Source organism: Dermacentor andersoni, chromosome 9, assembly GCF_023375885.2.
Source record: "Dermacentor andersoni chromosome 9, qqDerAnde1_hic_scaffold, whole genome shotgun sequence".
Lineage (NCBI taxonomy): Eukaryota > Metazoa > Arthropoda > Arachnida > Ixodida > Ixodidae > Dermacentor > Dermacentor andersoni.
The window spans coordinates 82,208,746-82,234,675 of NC_092822.1; the positions used below are offsets into that span (position 1 = coordinate 82,208,746).

General features: G+C 47.3%; 1 protein-coding gene across 1 annotated transcript in view; it reads left to right on the forward strand.

The window, feature by feature from the left end:
• LOC126528312 (uncharacterized) overlaps positions 1–25,930 on the forward strand; it is a 64,201-nt gene that overhangs the window by 22,836 nt on the left and 15,435 nt on the right. Inside the window, exons 5-8 of the mRNA XM_050176192.3 lie at positions 1,984–2,151; positions 5,583–5,735; positions 15,596–15,869; positions 21,641–21,801. Coding sequence (XP_050032149.1) covers positions 1,984–2,151; positions 5,583–5,735; positions 15,596–15,869; positions 21,641–21,801 — 756 coding nt within the window. The remainder of the gene's footprint in view (positions 1–1,983; positions 2,152–5,582; positions 5,736–15,595; positions 15,870–21,640; positions 21,802–25,930) is intronic.

Below are 25,930 nucleotides of genomic sequence, written 5' to 3' on the forward strand. Positions count from 1 at the left end.
CGTCTTCTTCTTCCTCCGGCTCAAGTAGGTTTGTAAAGCTTTTACTTTAATGTGCACAGCAGCGGTATTCGTGACGTAGCTTTAGATTTATTCTTTCGTAAGATCAATGTTTTCATACACGAAAGAGAAACGGAGCAAGCGCTGATCGATGTGAAAATGTAGCCGGAGTATTGTGTGGGCCGACACAGGGCCAATGCTTTTCTTATTGCTTACATTAAGGGTGCTGGCCTGCGAACTATTTTATTGTTTGTGGTCGCTGCTGTTTGCTGCTTTATTTTTTCTGCACTGACATATATACATAGATTATAGGAGGTCGCCATTCAGTCTTTTACTATGGGACTTCCTTCTGTATACACAAATTTTGTCATTCATTTAATGCCTACATAAAACCACTTCTGATTCCCCTTAAAGCGAGCAAGTTCGAAATTCTATAAGTACGGTGCACATTCTTATATCTGGCGATTTCCTCAAACTTTCTGTTGCCGCTAAATCATAAAGATTGGTTGAGGTCGTAATGGCACAAGGAATTGTGTGGTCGGTTGGCCGTAATCTAGCTTTGTCGTGTTCTAACACGAGCGCCTGTTAGGCTGGTTGAAGTACAGTGATCGAAGCGTGTTCGGCTGGTTCCAAACATGCGATCGGTGCTCGGCAAGGTCTCGCAGCCACGCCGATGACAAACTTGTAGCGGCCCCAAAATCTCGCGGTGCTGCGATTACGTCACGTCCGCCACCTCCGTTTTTTGAGCGACGAAAGTAGAAGTCTCTATTCTTTTCGGGCTGGTGTTGCAGTCGCGTAATTGAGTTTCCCATGGATTCGGTTCCGTCGCCAGAGGCATGTTTGGCTGAGGTGCTCAGCCTCTGGCTCGGATAGGGAGCTGCTCCCACACTTGCTACTCAGAAGTAGACTTGGTATGAGCAGCTGCAATTAACATTATGAAGTTTTTGAGCTTTTTGACTGACAGTAGCCGGCCATTCATTATAACGCAAGACTTAATCATAACATTTTAAACATATACAAAGCGCTAACGATGCAATTTGGTTTAATGTAATAAATAGTGGCCAATTTTAGCCAGTGAATGCACTCTAAACTTCTAAATATCGCAAATGTGACGTATTTCGCAGGCGATGAGTGGCGTGGGTCTTTGCGGATTCCCGTCGGCGAAGCAACCAAGATCGCGGCTCGGCCAGATAAAGACGGCGGGGTCGAGCTTCCAGTTGATTGCGAGGATAGCGTTGGTTTGGGAATAATAAAACAAAGAGTGACGTCTATGAGAGTTCAAGAAAATGACAAATGGAATGAACTAAATCAAATGACGTGCATGGATTGGCGGTGATGACGACGGCATTAGCAGTTTGGAATTGCCGTCCCCCAGTGGCGCTTCACTCCAGTCATGTTCTTGAAACCAACGCTCAATTGACTGTATAACGAATAACTCTGTGGTAATAACCCGCCCCTTACCTTCACTGGGGACTATGAGCTATTGTAAATAAATAAATAAGCCAATAAATTAAATTATTGAATATGAAAACGAACCTGGAAATCATTCTGGATTAGTGAGAGCTGTTCAGGACTGGTCTTCCTAGACGGGGCTGTGCCTCCCGACATTTCGAACATCCAGGCAAACGGCCTCGATCTCCATACTCACTCTAAATAGCAATGCGAGACAGAATTTTCCAGTGTGTGGTCTGCTACGCAAAACAAAGTTATAGCTGAAGTACAGTTAATAATCGGTTGCTTTACTTAGTGTTCGCTATATACAGCCACCTAAAGCTGACTGTGGATTCTATTAACACACCAATGTGTTTCACCTCTTATAGATCAGCGTTTGCAGAGTTGCAGACAAATTGAGTGAAGCGAGAGTGCTAGTGCATGGTACTGAATGGCGTTACTGCGTCATTCAATCCGCTTTTTTAGCCACTCTGCCAGAGCTGCAAGGGATCATTGCGCCGGCTTCCACTTCTCCTTACTCTCTTGTCACCACAGATGACGTTTGTCGAGAGGATTGTTTGGGCGGAGTCGGTGGCTTCCCTGACGAACCTCAGTACCCTGCACCTCTCCGGCATTCATTTCCAAGTGGACGTCGCACGTATACTTGGTGCCTACGTGGAGCGATCCACTGCGCTCGGTACGCTCCAGTTGTATAATATCAAGGTGAGTATTTCATGGACTGCTATAGCGTGTTTACCAACCACTTGAAGGCTATAGCGTTCTGCGAAAGCTCGTCACCGAGGGTAGCACATGGACAACATGAAGCGAGCCCCCGTGTAAGGTTGAAAAACAATAAAACTCGCCATGGTTGCTCAGTGGCTGTGGTGTTAGACTGCTGAGCACGAGGTCGCGGGATCGAATTCCGACCACGGCGGCCGCATTTCGATGGGGGCGAAATGCGAGAACACCCGTGTACTTAGATTTCGGTGTACGTTAAAGAACCCCAGGTGGTCAAAATTTGCGGAGTCCTCTACTACGGCGTGCCTCATAATCAGAAAGTGGTTCTGGCACGTAAAACCCCATAATTTAATTTAAAAAAACAATAAATGTAGTTGGAGTTTCGGGGGGCGGGGAGGAGGGGGCATACAACTCTTGTTCCTATTCTGCACCAAGTTGACAGCGCACACGATAAACAGGCCTTTGAGTAAACTTCCCGGTCTCTGCAGCCGAACTCTGCGGCACCTAACGCACGTCTTGCTGTTTTGATGCTTTGCTGTGAACCTTCATGGTGAACAATAAGCAAGAGCTGACCGGGCACTGATTTTGCAGCAGAGCGTAATTCATGTGAAGACCGTAATTTTTTACCTATATACCATTTCATACAGGTCAAGACATGAGACCAGGGCCCGTATGTGCAGTCTTCAGGTAGAAGTCTTAAGACAATGGTCCAGGCAATGGAATGGTCCAAGAAATGGTCCAGGCCTACATAAAAAATACTAGACGTATTAAGGATGTCGGCTGACCAATGGTAAATAAAGCTTGCGAACGAAAAGCCAATTATACAATATTATTGTATAATTCAGCAGTGTCTACAATAGCACTCCAAAGCGGCGGAAAGCGGTTGCACTCTACTGTTTGGCGTAGGGTCAGTGGCTTGTCACCCAAGATTAGCTTTCTTTGGCGTGTTTCTGGCTCCGTACAGGATTCAAAGGCGGCCGCGTACTCAGGGTATGGTGGCGTGTTTGATTCTAGCTAATCCAGTTCGCCTTGCGCCTCCCCAGTAGCCGTACGCTATAGACATTTTGCTCAAAGTCGACAACCCTGTGTGCTTCCCGCCACCTCTGGATTTCTGCCTCTATCGTGAAAGTTCGACATGCTGGCGGCCGCGTGTAGAAAATTCTTCGCCCACGCGGTGCTCTACAGGTATCATCAGGCCTTCTGTGGTATTCTGGCCTACACATAAAGAGTTCGCCGAGTAACATGCCGCTGTGAACGCAAGCTAGATTCCTCGTAATGATATACGCCGGTTACCTGGGCATGCTCCCGTGCTTGTACCACGAGCAGGACGGTGACTAGAGGGCCGACAAGTTGACCGGAGCGCCCACAAACACTTTTGGTGTCTTACGCCATTTCGAATTCATTTAGAGTAAATGACTCAAAAAGGAGGTTAACTAAGAAGCATGCGCTTCAAACTTGGATATGATGGTTGGTGTAGCGATTTCGCGCGGTCATCTAGCGCGGTTGTAGTGTAGCCCATCTAACGCTTGAGAATTAGGCTATGATACCCTGTCAGCTTGTCGCAGTTACCATTGCATGGCATGTGACTCTTCGCCCAAGGAAACTGCAGGGGGTCTCCTACATGGACGTACTTCGACGCACTTCAAACATCCCATCAGCACTGTTGCTTATGAGTGTGAAAATATATACCTAGCCATTTCTGCGCTCTACACATGTCTTCCGCTATATTTGGTCACGTGAAATAAAGCTGCTGCACTAAACTGTGTGAAAGATTAGTGTGAAATGCAGGCAAATGGTCGGTACTGCCATACACGGCTAAGTTGGTAACCATATTGATATTTGCGTACTTTTGCGTCTTACGACAGGAACCGTACACAATGCTTGCACTGTATAGCAGCACACCACTCTACGCCGGTACGTCGAATTTCAATCAAGGGCTATTGGAAAATCTAGCTTAGAATCGCCGTGGTTCAACGCGGTTAAACCAAGTTTGTCAAGTGATAGCATGGTTTTGCTTACTTTGAGAAAACACGCAGGCGTTACTCGGAGCGATCAGCAACTACCGCATCTAGTTGCACCCCAAGACAGCACACACTCTGCTCGGTGCGGCAGAAGCAGCGAGCGAATTTACCTTCATGCTGCGTCTCGCTTCAACACGAACTAAGCGTCGAAAGCACAGCGCTTGCAAAGCTACCAGCACTCGGCGCACTTCGTACACACCGTAGATCGCTTTGAAGATGAGGCCCACGTGACCGCGCACTTTGTCCACATCGCAGATCGCTTTCAACATATTAGCGACCACGCGACATGCGCAGTAGCCACCGGTAGTGGCAGACTAAGTCACTTTGATCTTCGCTGAGCTTGGAGGTCAGGTTTGTACCTGGAGTAGTAGTTAGCGCTCCCAAAAATGTCAGAACTCGGTGTGGCAACTAAGAGGTTACTATATAGACGTTCAATGTCCATTTCTCCCATTGCTGGACGAAAACCAGCGCCGACAGTTCGCGGCAGAGGGCCGTCGGCCTTATGCAGGTTCCCTATACGTATAGGACTGCAGGACACTTCAGTAAGTCAGAGGCGCAAAGGCGCTCCTAATCCAAGAGCTAGTAAATAGGCATCAGTGTTCTAAGTAATTTTACTATCTAATCAACGATTTCCGTTCAGACAAGTGCATCGGCAGCGCTTCCTGTCGGGCATGCTTCGAATAAGTTGTAGAGCTCGGCTTCATAGTTCCAGAATGGGCAGCGTCGAGATCTGCACTTCCAATAGATATGTTATTTATGGTTGTAATGTAATGTAGCTGTAATGTTTGGAAGGCGTGTACGTAGCAACATTTCTGTATCGATATCTGCAGTTCAGCGGACTGAATATACTCGTGAAACAGATCAAGACCTTCCTGCAGTTGTTTACATTGTATTGCAAGGTTGCAGTGAGACCTTGAGATACCCCAGAGGTATGAAGGCAATAATAAATAATGGTGCCAGAACGGAGCCTTGTGGTACCCCACGGCTTAATGTAAAACAACCGATTTCCTGCCCGTCTACTTGGATAGAAAAGGTCCGGCGTGTTAGGGAGTGTGCTAATTTCTTCACCTGAGACGGCAAGCCAAGCAAGTCTGTGGTTCTTGTAATTTGACTCGTGATTTACATTATCGTACGCTTCGGCTGTGTCAGTAGCCACCACAGTGCGCACCAAATGACTGTAATGTGAAATGTGCAGGACTTATCTGCCAGTATAACTAGGCAGTCTTCCGTACCTAAGTACGGCCTGAATCCGATCGGCGCTTCTCTATTTCTAGAACTTTAATGCACTCGGAAACAATTACACTATTCATTGGGACGCGAATTTCAATGCCCGTTTCATGTATGCGGGAAACTTAGCCGATCACTTGGCCAGAAAGCTCTGAACTCAATTTGCAGGCAGATGACACAGAGGCTTGCGTGTTCCTGGATGCCTTGGCTCGCAACCGGACTGTAAAGTGCCTCTGTGTGCAAGAATCCTTCCTGATTGCCCTTCGGGGCGAGGCTCTGGCACAAGTCATCCGGAACCACGTGGCCGTTGAGAAACTTCAAGTAAGGCGCACCGCACGATTATTTTACAAATCTTGACGCTGGGCAAGCGCTCGTTTCCGAACTGCTCCCCCAGTTCAAATTTAGTTTTATTCCGCCATCGAAAAATGGCCAGGAGCTCCAGGATTAAACACAACCGAGATTGTTTCATAGTACGTGGCACCCTGTTAGGCACGTAGCATCGTTCATAAAAGATCGATTGCATTTCCAGCATCGAAAGTGTTAGCTGAGACATGACACAGGTGAAGACAATGGTAGTAGTAACCATCCACATAACGACGAACGGCTAAGCACAATAGAGAATGATGTTCATGAGAATGTTTACCTGCATAGCGCTGGTACTAGTACAACTTTAATAAGCTTTTAAAACGTGCAGTTCAATTTATATCCAGTAAAGTGTGTGCAAAATGAAACTGAAGTGCTGCTGTGACATTCCTTCTGTAACATACGTCCTGTGAGATTATTCTACTTCTTGGAGTAATATATTCAAACAGCTTCTTTTCTAGGCATTACGGTTCACAAGTCTGCTGTACAGGTCAGAGCGAATTTTTCTTTATGTATTCATACCTCAATACCCCATTTAGGGTTTTGCATGAGGGGTTGGTATATCTAGGTCATAGTTTCAATAAATGCATTGAACGATGAATGACTGGAGTGGTGCAGGATAAATACGGGGAATGCGGGAGCTGGAAATTCAAGAGGATGAGCAAAACGAAAACAATGTGAAAACAGGCGCCAACGTTTCGACAAATGGAGTTGTCTTCAAGTCGACATATGCTTTTCTCGCCACAATATATATAGGTGGGGTTCTTCAAAAGGGGAGGGGGAGTAAGGCGGGTGGGTGCGGCAACGAGCGAAGGGTGTGTTAGCGGGTCGAATTGAGAATAAAGAAGTGCTGTGCACAAGCCCAGGGACCCGACCGTCTGTCAATCACGTGTCAACGCCCGCGTGTTAGTCGGCCTGTCAACGGCGTGCACAGTAGCCCTGTATTACCTGTTTCACTAGTGGTTGTAGGCTATTGTGTATGTGAAAGAGATAATACAAGGTACGGCAGAAACTGGTGCTCGTAAAAAAAGCAAGAAAAAGAAAATACTGAAATGGTATAAAGGGGGAAAACAGAAAGAACGAAAAAAAGAGAAAGAAAAGGAAACGCTAAGAAACCAAACTAAGTGTTGTTGTCTATAGCTTGAAATTTAACGTAGCGATTAGATTCTAAAGCTCTCTTCGAAACATTTATGCCTATTGGGTGCAATGTCTTGAACTTATGGATTAGCTACGACTCTCTGTATTTTCTTTCTCGTTCAGAACGGCAATTTGACTCTAAGATGCTCTGCTTCAACAGGTGGATGGTTCTAGTCTTCCGCTGTCTGAACGAACAGAGTTAAGATGACAGGTGGTGCCCGATTGAAGGGAATGAGGGACCTTTGAATGGCTGACGGGATGAAGTGCAATGCGCAGGCGCGATGTCATTCTGGGAATGCAGCGAGTGATAAAAGCTGTAAACGAGACAGTCTTGCTGTTTTGTGGCGGTGCTCTAGGATTAGAAATTTCAGAGATGACTTACGTTTAGTAACCCTAGTGTGGTAAGAGTAGTCAGTGTAAATGACCCTTGCGGCACGATTCTCTATGAATTCCAGTGCTGAAGCTCAGGTTAGATTGGTATGGGTCCCAGAATGAGCATGCTCATTCGAGTTTGGATCCAAGTGTTAAATATGCAAGTAGTTCTACTGAAGGGGGAACAAGGCGTAGATTGCGGCGCAGGTAGCATACCATACAATTGCCATCATTTCTAATGCTGCAAATGTGTGAGGACCAACTGAGGTTACTGGACAAGTTAATACATAAGTACTTATAAGAAGTCACAGCACATATTTAGCACATATTTCAGAACCGGCGATAACGTAATTAGCTAAAATAGATGTTTGGCGATGGTGGAAAGTATCAAATTTTTTTTGTCTAGAGGCAGACATTAGGACGAGAATTTGAGTTGTTAGTACGCAATAGGACGGTAGATAACGCAATCATCAGTAAATAAACGAACTTTCGAATAACCTTTCGGTAAGTATTTAATTTATATTAAAACGAGTGGTGGCCCCAGCACAGTTGCGGCACGCCGAAATGACTAGTGATAAATTGGACGAGCATTGGCTAGCGTAAACGATCTGCTGACGGTTAGTCGGAAAGTTGCGTATCCATTGGAGCACATGAGGGTTAAGATTAAGAAGCGATAGTTTTAGGAAGAGCCATTCATATTACTTGTATTTTCTTGGTATTTATCACGTTGACATTACATTGAAACATTCATGACAAAGTACCACCATTTTTTAAAATATGCTAATGTTCATTCATATCTTGGGAAAAAAAGGTTACCGGATCTGCTCGCTTTTTCTATGTGCAGAAAGCACGAAACTACCTTGTGAGCATTGCCACACGATAAGAATTCACTGAAGTTGTCATTCTACGGTGTTGTAGTTTTCTAAGCCACAGATTCAACAGACGTTTCTACTTGTTTTATGCGTAGTGATTTAGATTTGTATGCCTATTAGAAACCACTTGTCCACACTAGTGTTGGCGGACACCAAATATGACACCACAAATGTTTTGTAAGTTCAAGCGTAATTGGTTTGTTTTATACCGATAGCATCTGAGTCCGGCATATATTTTGCCGTGATAATATTGTACTTATCTTCGTAACATTCAGTTCGAATTTCAAGCCATAAATGGAGCGAGCTTGGTCTTGTACACAATAGCAACTCTTCGGAAGTTACACCTGTTACGACTTAGAGAAAACGTTAGTATCGTCTGCATAAGGTTGCCTCCGCTTAGGCGTCTGCCTAAGCTGACGTTTTGTGCGTTGCAACGCCATGTACCCGGGAACACGAGGGTTGGACCCTCCCGCGTCTAACCTTGCTCGGCTTAGCCGTGTCCGGAGAAAAGGGAATCCTGTGAGTTGAACTGATGCTGAGTGTTCGGAGTTTTCCTACCCCTTGGTGGAAGTAACACACCCTTCTGGCATGGACTTCTCGCAGATGGCAGCCCCGATATTGAACCACCCGAGGGAAACGTACAGTTGCCTTTTCCTGCACTCCTCTCCTATCTTCGTCTCTCTCTCTCACTTTCAAACTTTCCTGTCCTCCACTTATTCTTTTTTACTTCCCATTTTCCCAGCTGCAAGCGCTAACATTGTACGATACAGACACCTTTGGTTATTCATATGTAGGTGTAGCAGTGGCATACAGCTGGCCCTTGCGAGACCTGTCCTTCTCGTGTTGTGCACTGTCCCTCGTTGGGCTCGATGATGCTGGGCTGGCGCGGCTGCCGAAATTTTATCTACACCTATGGGAAGTTCTCTTCACTCCTCAACAACCCTCAAAAATGAGGGTGCACCGAAGAAGTCCAATTTTTTTTGGCCGCCACGTTGACAATTATCTAAGATATTATGTTGTGCATTCGGAAGGATCATCGTCAGCAAAAATGATCTCCTTTCCCGTTTGGGAAACCACTGACTGAAGCTTTCGGGCAAGGTTATAAAGCTTCTAAGTTCGCAAGCGGTGATCTCTCTCTGGAACTCTATGATAACGAGCAACACGAAAGCTACCTAATCTTGTCTTTCGGAGATGTACCAGTGAGTGTCACGTTGCATCGTACTGTGAACACCATTGGTGGCGTCCTTTCCGATGATGATATAATAGAGCTTACCGAGACTGAACTTGCCAGCACACGATGCAATGGTTCTGCGACGCAGGTAAAGTTGCTTAAGAACTTTGCGCAACATATTAGTATACCTAGATAAGCATTTAGCTCGGTTTGGCATGTGGGCCCAAACACTTCTGTGACCGACTTTATCTTTTATTCCTTGGAATAGATACGGTCAGCACACGCAGTGCGACCAATATAAGTCACGGTGCTCTGAAAAAAAAAAAAACAGGAAATCTACCGGTAAGCGGCGAAATTCGAAAAGCCCCATGCGCATATGGATAGTCAGCAGGCGTTGTGATTCGATAGAGGGATCTGCTGATAAGCGATTGAAAGTTCCAACGCGCAAAACTCTTTGCTATCCACTATTGCGGAGCACAAGTCTTCATGTCGAGGCAGTGGGAATGGATCGGTCTTTTAGCAAGAGATGAAATGTCACTTTGTAGCCTCCACACGAACTAAGCGTGCCAACTTTCTTCCGAGTCGCAACTACTGGACTTGCCCAATCACTTTGATTAACGGGGCGTATAACTCCGCATTTTCCCAGATTTTCCAGCTAGTTTTTCTACCTTATCTCGCAGCGCGTAGGAAACATTTCTGGTCTTGCCAAATACTGGCGTACAGTTCTGATTTTGAACGTTTTTGCTTTGTAGTTGTTTACTACTCCAGGTTGCTTAGAAAACCCCCCTTGAGAATTTTTGTTTAATTTTGGAGCACCTCGCACGTTCTTTGTGCTAGAACGCTCGAGAATACTGCCAGCTTCTTTTCCTATTTGATTTGAAGCGCACGTCAAGGGATCGAATCGCACCCACGGCGGCCGCATTTCAATCGGGGCGAAATGAGAAAACTCCCGCGTAGCTATATATTTAGGTGCACGGTAATGAACCCCAGGTGGTCCAACTTTCCGGATTCCCCACTACGGCGTGCCTCAGAATCAGATCGTCGTTTTGGCACGTAAAACCCTATATCTTCTTTCACTGTTACTGCCGCTGCTTTTACAATCACTGGCCTTACTGCTACAGCCATTACTGTAGTGTAGCTACCATTATTCTTCTTATTGAAGCACGAAAATTTATATCGTTTGCAGTGGCGAAATGCTCACCGCATTTTAAATAGAATTCCAAATTATCGTCCTTCTCGGCGCGCTCCTCTATCTTCCGTAGTCGCTCAATTTTCGAGCGAAGCTATAGCATACTTATCGGCTCGCTCTCCCGCTAACAGCGTTGACTCATTGTCAACGGTGGTGCTGTCGATTTCATCCGTTCCGTTCCATGATTACCGCCACTTTCCGTTCCGTGGCTGTCGGCCGCCCGTCGTCTGGGATGTTGCTTCCGTACTACGCTAGTACAAGGAGGTTGCCCGAGTCTCGTTGCCTGTCCATAACGTGGGAAGGCAGTATTTCTAGAAGCGAACGGAATGATCGTTTGTTTTGACGGTGCGCTTACATAGGCAAGAGATTACGCGATCTGTCACAAAAAGAATGCGCACCCTGGGTGCACAGTAGTACGCGACGTTCCGCTGCAACACTGTTATCAGAACAAGGTTCGTCATGGCTCCCTCCCCGCTGTGGCCATTCGAAGGAGATGAGGCACTCATTTTTAATTGAGGCGACTAACAATATTAGAATGCTAAGGCTAGCTCTGACAGGCTGATTGTCTTCACAAAAATGAGCCAATCCGGTACGCAGTGCAATCTAATCGCGTGGGCCGATCCCGAACATAATGCATTCTAAACATGTGGGTCGCATCCAAGTGCAGTGCACTCTAAAAGCTTGCGCCTAACGTCGCTGCCATCGCCTTTCAGTGAAAGAAATATGCTTTAACATTTCGCTGCTTCTGGGCAGAATCGAACCCGCAACACATAGGACCTCAAACACTGCAGGCCGACTAAAGTGCGCGACGCCACGTATGCTTACAGGGGGAAGCCGCAGATGACACTGGAGGTATTGGTTCGCAGGCACCTGTGCGGCACGAATCTTCAAGGCCACGCCCATAGTTAGCTACGGCGCCACTATATAGCGCGACGTATGCTCACAGGGGGAAGCCGCAGATGCCCTGTGGAGGTTTGGGTTCCCAGGCACCTGTGCGGCACGCATCTTCAAGGCCACGCCCATAGTTAGCTACGGCGCCACTATATAGTGCGACGTATGCTCACAGGGGGAAGCCGCAGATGCCCTGTGGAGGTTTGGGTTCGCAGGCACCTGTGCGGCACGCATCTTCAAGGCCACGCCCATAGTTAGCTACGACGCCACTATATAGCGCGACGTATGCTCACAGGGGGAAGCCGCAGATGCCCTGTGGAGGTTTGGGTTCGCAGGCACCTGTGCGGCACGCATCTTCAAGGCCACGCCCATAGTTAGCTACGGCGCCACTATATAGCGCGACGTATGCTCACAGGGGGAAGCCGCAGATGCCCTGTGGAGGTTTGGGTTCCCAGGCACCTGTGCGGCACGCATCTTCAAGGCCACGCCCAGAGTTAGCTACGGCGCCACTATATAGCGCGACATATGCTTACAGGGGGAAGCCGCAGATGCCCTGTGGGAGTATTGGTTCACAGGCACCTGTGCGGCACGCATCTTCAAGGCCACGCCCAGAGTTGGCTACGGTGCCACTATGTGACGTGACGTATGCTTACAGGGGGAAGCCGCAGATGCCCTGTGGGAGTATTGGTTCACAGGCACCTGTGCGGCACGCATCTTCAAGGCCACGCCCAGAGTTAACTTCGGCGTCACTACATGGGGCGACGTATTCAGTGGGAAGAACGAAAATATGCCCGCAGCAGTACACGCCACATACATGCTGCATTTAGGCTACTAGCGTGCTTTAATGACAATCGTCGAAGAGTTCTAACAATTCGTTTCTTTTGTGGTGGGAATGCACGTGCAACAGAAAAAACAAAGCATTTAATATAGGTCGTGTAAATTGGCACAATGCCAGTAATTATTAGTCTGGCATCCCTTTCAAGAACAGCCTCATTAAGGATGATTGCTCAACTACTAAAATTTATGATTGTTTCAGTGGGTTTTTAACCTTCCAGTACATTATTTCCTACTTCATGAACTCTTCATATGAAGGTATAGTTCGTTTACATCATCATCAGCCTAGTTACGCCCACTGCAGGGCAAAGGCCTCTCCCATACTTCTCCAACTACCCCGGTCATGTACTAATTGTGGCCATGTTGTCCCTGCAAACGTCTTAATGTCATCTGCCCACCTAACTTTCTGCCGCCCCCTGCTACGCTTCCCTTCTCTTGGAATCCAGTCCGTAGCTCTTAGTGACCATCGGTTATCTTCCCTCCTCATTACATGTCCGGCCCATGCCCATTTCTTTTTCTTAATTTCAACTAAGATGTCGTTTACCCGCGTTTGTTGCCTCACCCAATCTGCTCTTTTCTTATCCCTTAACGTTACACCCATCATTCTTCTTTCCATAGCTCGTTGCGTCGTTCTCAATTTCAGCAGAACCCTTTTCGTAAGCCTCCAGGTTTCTGCCCCATATGTGAGTACTGGTAACACACAGCTGTTGGATACTTTCCTTTTGAGGGATAGTGGCAACCTACTGTTCATGATTTGAGAATGCCTGCCAAACGCACCCCAACCCATTCTTATTCTTCTGGTTATTTCAGTCTCATGATCCGGATCCGTGGTCACTACCTGCCCTAAGTAGATGTATTCCCTTACCACTTCCAGTGTTTCGCTGCCTATCGTAAACTGCTGTTCTCTTCCGAGACTGTTAAACAGTACTTTAGTTTTCTGCAGATTAATTTTCAGACCCACCCTTCTGCTTTGCCTCTCCAGGTCAGTGAGCATGCATTGCAATTGGTCTCCTGAGTTACTAAGCAAGGCAATATCATCAGCGAATCGCAAGTTGCTAAGGTATTCTCCATCAACTTTTATCCCCAATTCTTCCCACTCCAGGCCTCTGAATACCTCCTGTAAACATGCTGTGAATAGCATTGGAGATATCGTATCTCCCTGTCTGACTCCTTTCTTTATAGGGATTTTGTTGCTTTCTTTGTGGAGGACTACGGTGGCTGTGGAGCCGCTATAGATATCTTCCAGTATTTTTACATATGGCTCATCTACACCCTGATTCCGTAATGCCTCCATGACTGCTGAGGTTTCGACTGAATCAAACGCTTTCTCGTAATCAATGAAAGCTATATATAAGGGTTGGTTATATTCTGCACATTTCTCTATCACTTGATTGATAGTGTGAATATGGTCTATTGTTGAGTAGCCTTTACGGAATCCTGCCTGGTCCTTTGGTTGACAGAAGTCTAAGGTGTTCCTGATTCTATTTGCGATTACCTTAGTAAATACTTTGTAGGGAACGGACAGTAAGCTGATCGGTCTATAATTTTTCAAGTCTTTGGCGTCCCCTTTCTTATGGATTAGGATTATGTTAGCGTTCTTCCAAGATTCCGGTACGCTCGAGGTTATGAGGCATTGCGTATACAGGGTGGCCAGTTTCTCTAGAACAATCTGACCACCATCCTTCAACAAATCTGCTGTTACCTGATCCTCCCCAGCTGCCTTCCCCCTTTGCATAGCTCCTAAGGCTTTCTTTACTTCTTCTGGCGTTACCTGTGGGATTTCGAATTCCTCTAGGCTATTCTCTCTTCCACTATCGTCGTGGGTGCCACTGGTACTGTATAAATCTCTATAGAACTCCTCAGCCACTTGAACTATCTCGTCCATATTAGTAACGATATTGCCGGCTTTGTCTCTTAACGCACACATCTGATTCTTGCCTATTCCTAGTTTCTTCTTCACTGTTTTTAGGCTTGCTCCGTTCCTGAGAGCCTGTTCAATTCTATCCATATTATAGTTCCTGATGTCCGCTGTCTTACGCTTGTTGATTAACTTAGAAAGTTCTGCCAGTTCTATTCACAGTGACTGCTAAATGCTTTCTCCTAATTACATCTCTATCTTGGCCAATTCCTCATAACACTGTTAAGGTTCGCTTTGTGTGGATTCCAAAAGCCTCAGACGCAACGTGCCTTAACGTCGCGCTTGTCAACATGGACTTGTTCACCGGGTGTGTGCGACGTGATTATGCGCGGAAGTTGCATATCCTACTCTCCTCTGCCTTATTTTCACCCCCTCCACGCGAAGCAGTGGTTTCTCTCCGAGTTCCTCTGTGTGGGTTCAGCCGACGTGTCCTTAGTGTCCTCTACCAGGGAGCAAGAGAGAATGAAGTTGTTCAAATTGTGGAGGGCATAACGTCAGCGAGCTACAGCGTGGAGAGACATCTTCTATATCCTTACGTGCAGGTGCACGTTCGCTACACATTACTGCATTTTTCGTGTGCAGCGCACCACTCATCCGTAATGATGTAAATAACTTGTGTTGTTTGCTTTTACAACAACTCGTCTTCCCTTCCGAGCCCTCTCTGTTGGTCAACCTGGTTTGAACTGCAAGCAGACGCTGTGGAAGTTCGCAAAACATCGTCGCCGTAACAGCTGGCGACAGCGTTAACTGGTACGAGCCATCAACAGACAGCCCACAAAACAATTCAGTGAACAAGAAAAAAATCCTCTCTTATCACCGATTACCCCATGTGTGCGGAATCCAGATTTTTTTTTCGAACCAGTGGGTCTCCGCAGATTGACCTCCAGGACAGTGATGTAGATGATTTCTTGTATATCCGTTTGATTCCACGATTCGCTCCATAAGAACGTTGCGCATTCCGACTGTTCTCCTGACCGCTGTAACCGTGTTTCTTGGATCTGCCCCTCTTCCTATTTATTACCTGGGTCTTCCACCCTGTTTCGTATTTTGTGTGCAGTTTTGTAGCCGAATTAGAATCAACTATAACATATTTCTAAACTTCTGATGACTATCGCAGCGTCACCTACTGCTGCCAATTTATTGAAGTGGCGCTCTGCTTTTTGGATCGATGCATGAATTGACGGATGCGTCGATGGATCCATTGATCAAGGATATATAGAACGATCGTTTGATGTGTGATAGTATGCTTTGAGGATTGATCAATGGATGCATCAATGATTTGGTGAAGGCATCGACTTTTTGATTGATGCAATTTTTTTTATGGATGCATGTGCTTCGAGTGCATAACCTTCCACAATAATTTTTACGGTAGTTGTGTCCTCTCTACCTGTTCCCAGAAGAGCTCATCGCATGCCCTTTCGTGCCCCTTTATAGGTGACTGGCTCCTCGGCTTGCAGTGCTTCTGCTCTGCTGTCAGCGGTGGTCCAGAGTCAAACTTTGAAGTCGCTTACGGTGGACACATGCTGGGTCCGCGCTGAGGACATCGAAGCTTTGGCCGCCGCTCTGACACTGCACCCGCCGTCCTTTACGCGCCATGGCGAGGAGGTGATGCCACTCCCGCCACGTGGCCGCCTCGAGAGGCTCGCTTTTATCAACTGCATAAGTGGCGACTTGCGTCTGGACCAAGCGTACGCAAATCTCATTGGAGGCAAGTACACCACACTCCTCAAGAAGGAAAAAGCAATATGTTGGCAGGTAAAGAACATCAGCGTAATGTCATTAGCAATTTCGGTTATATGGCAAAGGCACCAGACGACTTCGGTACTGACCTCCGGAGTACCCGGAAGTCAGTACCTTGATTGGGTGAGGTTATGAATAGCATGCAGAAACTCAGTCTGTAGAAAGGGGTGAGGTTCGAAGGACATCGCAAGACATGTCCCGGAGAAACGTGACAGAGGAAGATGGAATAAGAGTTCAAATAATCAGAAAGAAGAGATGCGATACTTAAAAACGTTGCTAGCCTTCACCTGTACTGTCTCACAATTTGAAGTGTGTCTGAGAGTTGGAAGAATGCCACCAGCTTACTAATCCGTAAAAATGAAGAATGTAAAGAACAGTAGAATCGTGGGCCCCTTGCAGCTTTCTTTGACCATTGTACGAAATATGCACGAAGTTATGCTGTAGAAGCAGGGCAGCACATTACTTCAGTCAACCAAAAGAAAAGGCTGGCTTCAGGACGCCGTTTCGCCCAATAGTTATCCAGATTATCAGTGAGGTAATGGAGAAATTGAAGAAATACAGCCCACCTCTCTGTATGGGTCCTACACTATGCACAGTCATTTGATTTAGTAGATAGCAGCGGTCATGAATTCACTGTGTAATCAAGGAGTACCGGACGCATAGGTGAATATCTTGGTGAATATCTATAGGGACTCCACAGCTACTTCAATTCACTACAAGAGGTGAAAATGCCATTAAAGGAAGGGGTCACGCAAGGAGACGCAACGTGTGCAATGATAGTCGCTTCATCATTAGAACTATATAGGTCAATAATTTCGAAAGGGTTAGGAGTGAGGATCAACGGCGAATATCTCGGTGGCCTTGTGTTTGCACATGACATTCCAGTGTTTCGCGATGCCGGAGATGAATTCCAACAAATGACTGGAGATCTCAGCAGAAGTTACAGAAGCGTTGATGAATAATACGCAGAAAACAAAGGTGATGATCAATGGTCTGGCATGAGCAAAATTTATTCTGTGCAGTCAGCCTCTATAATATGCTAAGAATACGTTTATCTAGGCCACTTGTTCACATGGAAGCTTGATCATAAGAAAAGATCAGGAAAAATAAAATAGACGCCGTTTCGCCCGGAAACTGAATCATAGATTGCGATAGCGAATTAGCAGACAGCCATACGAACTAAGGATTGTAGTTTTATCGGCCGTATCAACTTGTCAGCATTCGTTTACTAGCTAAATTAAGCATTGCGCCGGCACGCACATCAAACATGACCACATTGCACTCGATGACTGCTGACACTGTCTGCGAGAACGTTGGCGAGAGGAAACGCCGCAGCAGCAGCAGCGAGCGAAGTGGCATTCGTAGCGTCTATCGCTGCAACGCAAAGCGAGCCCCGAGGACGCAGGGAACGCACAAAGCTACGAGCCGCCGACGTGCGTAGGTTCTGCCCCAACGCAGACAGCTCTTAAGGTGCAGCCGCACGAGCGCGTAGACGCCACATGCGCAGTTGGAGCGGGAGAGAACGCCGCTCTCCCTCGCCTGCCCCCTGCGGCTCGCAACGTGAGGTACCTCGCGCGCGATAGAAGACGGCGCGCTTCCTATTATCATTCATCCCTTCTGCGCGGGCGAGATTCAGCAGCTATCGTTGGCTCCCCTCGCGCACTTTTACTCGCAAATATAGCGTAGAGCACGCGGCTAGTGTTATCGCCCTTGGATTCTATGCGAATCCTCACGCCGACGGCGTAAAGGCGCATTGCAGTGTCCATGTAATTGCTATCGCAAATAAATCGGAGCACGTACAACAGGCACTGCCTAATCATAATCGGCAGCTTGCCGCTATGCTGAAAAGAAACGTGCACAGTGATTGCATTCTGCTAATAATGCTAACAAAATTTCTGCTGAGCTATAAGGCAGAAATTTGTATGTTAACGAAGAAGCTTGAGAAGTTGATAATCACGCATGTAAACAATGGAACTAAAGCTCTGAACGTTTCGTTAAGATGTGAATTACAGGGCAAGCGGGTGGTAGCCGACAGTCGTGTTGACACTAAGAGGAAGAATTGGAGCTGGGCAAGCGATTTACTGCGTAGGACAGAGAAGCGGTGGTCTGTTAACAGAATGGATTCCAAGGGAACAAAAGTGCAGTTCAGGAGGCCGGAGAACGAAGTCGTGGGATGAAATGAAAACTTTTAAGGCATATTTTGGTATCATCTAGTGCATAATTGGGGTAGGTATAGATCTCTTGGACATGCCTTTATGCTGCAGTGGAATAAAGAAAAAATTGACTTGTAGTGTTGGGGATTATGTGGTCCAATGTCTCCCTTTCACGAATATCCCTGCAGTATGCATGGAATAACAGCGCATAGAAGACATAGAAGAGTAACAGCGCATTTTTAAAGACTTCGCTTATACTACAATTTTGCTTAACAGCTCTTTGGCGAATAGCAGAAGCCAGCTGAGGCCTGTGATTAAAAAAAAAACTATTAGCGTGTCACTTCGGGAACGCTGGTTATGCGCAAGCGTATGGGTGCTATTGACTTTTTGTGCATTGCGCGTAAAATGTTTTAAGTGATTTGATCGCGTGAAGTGTCGCGTTTTTTTTCTTTTTCAAAGCCTATTTTCTTATTTTGCATGTATTAAGACCGTTTTTGAATATTTATAAAGTTTGAAGTGCCATTAGGAAAGATGGTAAGGCACTGTAAGGAAATGCAGTCTTTCTTATCTCAAGCAATTTGCTGATGTACTATTCACTCTATTAATTTTCTTTTTCGCCTCCCTCTTCTGGGGTCTTCTGGGCACGCCCAGGCATCGCGCTTTGCCCGACTTGTTGAAGCCTCGTTCCCGGCGCTTGGCGACAACTTCATGGTTGATCGACTCGGGCGCGGCTTGCCGCCGCTTGCGTCGCTGCTCCGTCCTTTTTCGCTCGGCGTTTCGCCTCTCGCTCAGGAGACGAACGCGGCACGGCCATATTTCAGGCAGAACCCCTAGCAACTGCCAGGTGAAGTCATCCCAGCGCGCCTCCACCTACCCTCCTCCGCGATGTTTCGCCTCCTTTTTCCTTCCCCGCTTCGCTCAACGCCAGCTAGGCTTTTCTCTAGGTGGCGTTTTTTGCCGCGCGCTCGGCGCACTCCCTCGCACTTTCCCCGGCGTCCGACGTTCTTCACCACCCATTGCTCCGCTGGTGTTCGCTTCCCTCGCAGCGACACACATAATCTCACCAATTGCACAGACCAGGCTTGTACGACTGCGCGTAAAAGGTTGCTGTTTCACCCGAAAGGCGAAGCATTGATGACAATAGCAAGGTTGTCGTAAACCTACGCTTACTGATTAAACTAACAAGCGTGGTGTCATGCGTGCACAATCCAAGCAGTCACAACCAACTGGATGACAACAAATTGTCGATGTCACCACGACACCGTGATGAATATCTCCGACATCGTGCAGTCTGACACTTGAGATTACGCGAGGTATAATACTAGCCGAGCAGGAAACAGTGAACACCTGACGTGATTGCTTAGTGGTCATGGTATTGGGCTACTAAGCACGAGGTCGCGAGATTCAATCCCGGCCACGGCGGCCGCGTTTAGATGGAGGGCGTAATGCGAAAACAGCCATGTGCTTAGATTTAGGTGCGCGTTAAAGAACCACAGGTGTCCCAAATTTCTGGAGTCCCCCACTACGGTGTGACTTATAAGATCGTGGTTCTGACAGGTGAGACCCTATAATTTTTTTTCTCAGGCAACGGTGTATGTCAAACTACCAGCCATCTTGGCCTTCGCACCTTCTGCAAATTACCTCAGAGATGCGGCGCGTGATCAGCCGGGATAGAAAAGAAGCATGCTCTCCGGCTCCCCCCTCCCTCCCTAGCTGAACGCATGAGAAAACCATGCATCATGCCACCATCCTTCTCTGATCAACCTCGCACACTTTCCTTTGCACCCTCAGCAAATTGGACACGGGGTGCGACGTTATAATTTTCGACAGAACCTCATGGTGATGCCGACTGTGACGACAGCGAAAATTCGGCTGGCATATCTATATACATTCTTCAGCAAACAGTGCGAATAATGGGACACTGAAAAAAAACGACACAGGCGCTGACTTACATGTATGCTCATTGCGCGAGCGCAGGATATATAGGCGAACAAGTATTAGTAAAAACAAATGGCTTAAAAATACGAAAGGAATGATTTGTGATTGCAGGAGGGCAGAGATAAGTAAAATTTGCAGATACCAGATTTCCTTGTCTAATAACTGGATGGATGTTGAACTGATGTATGAAGGAGCACGTTGGGTGATGGCCAATGCTTCTATAATTTAGCGCGTGCGCTAGTCAGCCTGCTATTGGATGACAGCGACTTTTCTGAAATAGGGGATGTGTTTACACAAACTGCAGTGCAGAACAAGATTGCTGCCCTAATTTTGTTTTATGTTGGGGGCGCGCTCCCGGAGACGATCATTGAGGCAGCGTCCCGTTTGTCCTGCGTAGGAGCGCCGGCACTTCAACGGAATTTAATAAACAACTCCTGTGATGCAGCTGGTGAGGGGCTCCTGACGCTTCTTGTCCCAGCCTTTTCGCGAAAACACCCATGTAATTACATGTCGGTGCACGTTCAAGAACCCCATGTGGTCGAAATTTCTGGAGACCTCCACTATACGGCTTGCTTCATAATCGGGAAGTGGTATTGGCACGTAAAACCCCATGACTTAATTAATTTTAACTTTCTTCTCGTAGGTTCAACTCCTATTATTTGACGCGTATGCATAGATAGCCCGTATGCATAGAAGCTGCGAGGGCAGCGGGCGCCGGAGGTGGACGGCGCCTGGAAGTGAAAAGGAACGCCGCGTTCCCGACCTCTTCCTCTTCACATTCGCACTCTTTGCCGCTCTTTCTCTCCGTTTGTGCTTCGCCGCCGCGGTGTTCGCTGTGCGCGTTCGCGGCATCTCCTCCTTGCGTGTGTAGCGATATGCACTTTCCCTGTGGCACACCAGGCGTCGCACCGTCGAGATCAATGCTACTCAATGCAGCGTCCGCGACCGCGTTCGCGCCCTTTCTTTGTACTTTCACGCCGTAGTGCTCTCTGTGCATGTTCGCGGCGCCCATACGCTTGCACGTAAACCGCGTTCTCGAAGTCAAACGTGCCTAACTTTTGTTGCTTTCCTTTTATTTCGCGGGCCTCAAACTGCGGCCATTAGCAATTATTTGTGTATTCAATAGCCGCTTTCAAGACGCACTGCAGTCGCACGCTCGCTATCAATCACCATAGAAAGCAAAGGCGATTGAAGTGTGCTTCCTCAATTGGCTCCTTCCTGCAAGTTCCGCGGCAAGGGAGTGCTGAGCACGAGATCGCGGGATCGCATCCCGGCCACGGCGGCTGCATTCCGATGTGGACGTGATGCGAAAGCACCCGTGTGCTGAGCTTTAGGTGCACGTTAAAAAACCCCAGGTGTCGAAATTGCCGGAGTCCTCCACTACGGCGTGCCTCATAATCAGAGTGGTTTTCGCACGTTCAACCCCCATAATTTTCGCGGCAAGAGAAACAATCCGGCTCGCCTATTCCTACCTATCGTTGCAATAGCCATAGACAGCGAGTGCGTGATTGCGACGTCATTTTCGAAGTCAGCTGTACTACGTAAATGAATCTAAGTTAATGACGAACTCCCTTTCAACGTGAACGGGAGCACGCGCTAGATATCTTTCTAATTGCCATTTGCATCCCTTCGCCGTCTACCGGCGTAGGTGTTGTGGTTTTTCTCAGATTGTCGCAATGCTGCCTGGGAGATAGGTTTGCGGCGGCCGCTGGACTGAATCTACTTTGTGATAGGCGGCTGCAGGAACTCCACGTGGCGGACAACGACTTCTCCGTCCGCGCACTATCCAACATGGTAGGGATGCTGCAGGTAAGTTGTACTGCTTATGTAGGATTGCTTAGGCAAGAGAGCTTTGTCGAGTACATCATTCACGAAGGCCAAGCCTGGTAAAGGCCAGCTGCATTAAATTTCACTCCGGCCAAATAATTGCATATGAGTAACAGATAGGTTTTCTAAAAAACGCTGAATTTGTTAAAGTTCCCCGTCGCACTTAGCACACGCAAGGAGCCCTTAAGCCAGGTTACTCAAATGAGAAGTCACTAAATGAAGTACACATTTAAAACAATTAGTTACAGAATAACAGAAGTGAATCAATTGAACTGTTACCCAATTACTTCGCGGCGCAGCTTAAAAATTGAGTCGTATTCAGCGAGTCCGCACTAGCGATCTATAGTACTTGGAACAAACGAGCACGATGACACCAATGTGCCCCATCCGCCGGCGCTGGTTGGCATGCTGTATTGCCCTGTTAAAGCAGGGATCGCTAAATTGTTACATTGAGGTCTGACCAGGCTTGGCTTGGAAGCTGGTTTAAGGGCATCGGCCGTGCCACAGGGTTCACGGTTGCACGCAGCGTGACAAGTCATCAGCGTTGCAGCTCCCGCTAACGTGCCCTTGGTATTAGGGTGCTTTGCAAAACAGTAAACACTACTATGCGCAAATGGCACGTTGTGCAATTCGGCCTACTCCGTTTAGTACCAGCAAGAGAATTCCAATTTCCAAGAAGTCCTGACAGATTTTTTTCCTAGAATCAACAACATTGCACGTTGTCCCGACAAGGTGGTAAATGAAGGTCTAGAACCCTCCAAGCGTAGGGATCAGGACATCCGAAAGAAAGAGCGAGAAAGTTAAAGATGTATCTGCACCTCCCTTTAGTACCGCATTCTAATAATTTCTCGTACTTCAGTTCTAGGCACTCATCTTCCCCTTGTCCCTCGAAAAGGGAATAGGATGACCTCATCGTTGTCAATCAAATGTGTCGAGCTTTTCGCTGGACTCCACCCATGTTGTCACACTGTCGTTGCCGTAGCTGCCACCTACAGTAAAATCAGGAATCAGTCGAAGGAAAACAAAACGGTCGATGCCAATTTAACTGCAGTCGTCGTCTGTTGGCTTCTGGCTGCAATTAGTGGAAGCATGCCTTGCAGACTACCTCTTGCACGGAAAACAAGAGGCAATGACACCTTGAAGCGAGTTTTTCGCTGCCACTCGCCGCCGTTTATTTATATAAGTGGACGAAGGTGAAAGTCGATTGGCCCAGGCAGGCACACAAAGAATATCTTTGTCGTTTATGGACGCCCCGCAGAGGCGCCTGCGTCAGCAGGCGTTTGGGAAGTTGCGACACCACGTACCCGAACACATCAGTGTTGCACCCTCCCGCATGTAGCCGTGCGCGGCTTAGCCGTGTCTGGTGAAAGGGCGATCTTGGAGGTTGAGCCGATGCTTGGTATTTGGAACTTCAAAGCCCCCACGGCAGAGGGAACACACCTCTTCGGCCTCTGCTTCACATAGACGGCACCTCCAAACTGTCCCACCTAGAGGAAATCGGCAGTCGCCTTTTCCTGTCCTCCTCTCCAATTTTCGTCGTTCTCTCCCACTTTTCAATCTTTCCTGTCTTCTATACATTTCCTTTAACTTCCTATTTTCTGGGCGGCAAGAGTTAAGCTTCTGTAATGTATCCAGTCTTGGGTATATATATATGTTAGGTTATAGTGCTGTACGCAGAATAATTTTTCTAATCCTGTAACATCCCCAGCTTGGGCTTTGAGGTGGGCGGCAGGCATCCCCGCCGAATGCAGTAATATTAAATATGAATTCTATTCCCCCCTCCCTCCCTGGTCGCTCCCTGAAGAGGGGGCGTACCGATGAAACGTTCAACTTTCTCATGAAATCAAAAGGAATATTTCCTAAGTACCATGTAATACATAGTCAACATGAAACCAAGACAGTCAGCACATCTCCATTTGTCGCAAAATCTGACAGAAGCAATCGGCTCTGGTTACATAGTAACTGAGATGGGAAGCGGCGACCTTCTTCCGGAAGTGCGTGAAAAGCTTCAATACAGCAAACTGAAAAAAAACTTGTTGCGTTTGGTGACATTCCTTTCTCGGTGGGCCCCCACCGGTCAATGAACACTGTGCGTGCTCTCATTTCTGATGACGACCTGCTTGAACTCAGTGAAAGCGAGCTGTTGGATGGATGGCAAAATCAAAACGTGATAAAGGTGCAACGAATTAAGTTACGGCGCAATGACAAGGAAACTTCAACGAAGCATGTAATAATAACGTTTGGAACAAGTGAGCCGATTGATTCAATAGACTGGATATTGTAAGCTTAGCGTACGACCATACTTTTCCAATCCGCGCCGATGCGTCATGTGTGAGCGTTTTGGGCATGCGTCTCGGAGCTGCCCAGGATCTCCTACTTGTGCATCTAAAGACCACACCTCAGACAAGTGTTCTGCTGCAACCCACTTTGCTAACTGACGGAGACCACCCCACCTATTCGCGATCGTGCCCGTCATGGAAGAAAGAAAAAGAAATAATGGAACACAAGGTCAAACTAAACATTTCTTTCCCAGAAACGCGCAACCGCTTTTCTGCTCACAATCAACCTTAAGAACTTTATCAATGCTGAAGATAGGCGTTGCCTGAATTGCATTCATTGCAACCTTAGATCTGGAATAAATAAGCGAGATGTACTCGATTATCTCCTTACTGAAGCGCAAGTAGCCTTTGATGTTGCAATGTTCCATAAAACATTACAACATCAAAGGCAACATTACAATAGCCTTTGATGTTGTAATGTTTTATGGAACTTAGTTTGCCTCGGAAGAGGATGTGTATACATTTCAAACACGCAAATTGTATTGCATAAATTGTGGTGACAAAATGGGTGGCGGTGTAGCAATGTCTGTTTCAAATTCAGTGGACCCCCGCAGGGGCGTCTGCGTCAGCAGGCGTTTGGTGTGTTGCGACACCACGGACCCGAGCACACGAGGGTCGGACCCTCCCGCGTGTAGCCGTGCGCGGCTTAGCCGTGTCTGGGGAAAGGGGGATCCTGGGGGTTGAGCTGATGCTGGGTGTTTGGACCTTTAAGGCCCCCTGGTGGAGGCAACACACCCCTTTGGCATCTGCTTCACATAGACGGCACCCCTGGACTGACCCACCCGGGGGAAATCGGTAGTTGCCTTTTCCTGCTTCTCTTACTCCCTCCAATCTTCGTCTTTCTCTTACTTTTCATCTTTCCTGTCTTCTCCTTGCTTCCGTTTACTTCCAATTTTCCAGGCAGCAAGGGTTAACCTTGTGTGAATAACCAACCTAGGTTATCTCATATTTGGTTATAGTGATAACGTCCAGCTGGCGTTTGCAGGACCTGTTTTTACAGTCCCTGCAACGTCACCTTGTAGGGCTCCACGGTGGGTGGATGGCGTTATCGCCGAAAATTACTTTACTCTGAGGCTAGTTCCTTCCCTCCCCTCCAAGATCGCCCTCAGAAAAGAGGGTGCACCAAAGATGTATTTCAGTTGTTTGGACGACAAAGACTCAACTTCCCAAAATTTCACGTCATTCATTTGGAAAAGTCAGATAAACAAGTACGAACAATCTCCCAATTTCTAGTTTCGAAGTCGTTAACTGAGGCTCTTGGTCCAGGTTACAAGGCATCAAGGATGGCAAGTGGAGATCTCCTTTTGGAGCTCCGTGATCTGAAACAATACGAAACGTTACCCAATCTAGTGTCTTTTGGGGACTTTCAAGTGACAGTGACCCCGCACCGCACTATGAACACTACACGCCGCGTTGTCTCAGATGATGACCTGCTTCAGCTGACAGAGGCAGAGCTCCTAGAGGGCTTCAATGAGGAAAATGGTAATGTAAAAAGAATAAAGATGAGACGCTATCGTAAAGAAATTGCGACCAAGCACCTAATTCTCACCTTCAATTCAAGTGTCCTGCCCGAATAAATCGAGGCCGGGTACATAAAGCTCCGTGTCAGGCCTTACGTGCCCAATCCACCCCGATGTTTCAAATGCCAGCGCTTCGGCCACAGCTCGCAGAACTGCCGCGGCCGCCGAACTTGTGCTAAATGTAGTGCCAAAGAACACGCAACTGAAACTTGTGAGAACGCTCTCCACTGTGTAAACTGTGATGGGGAGCAG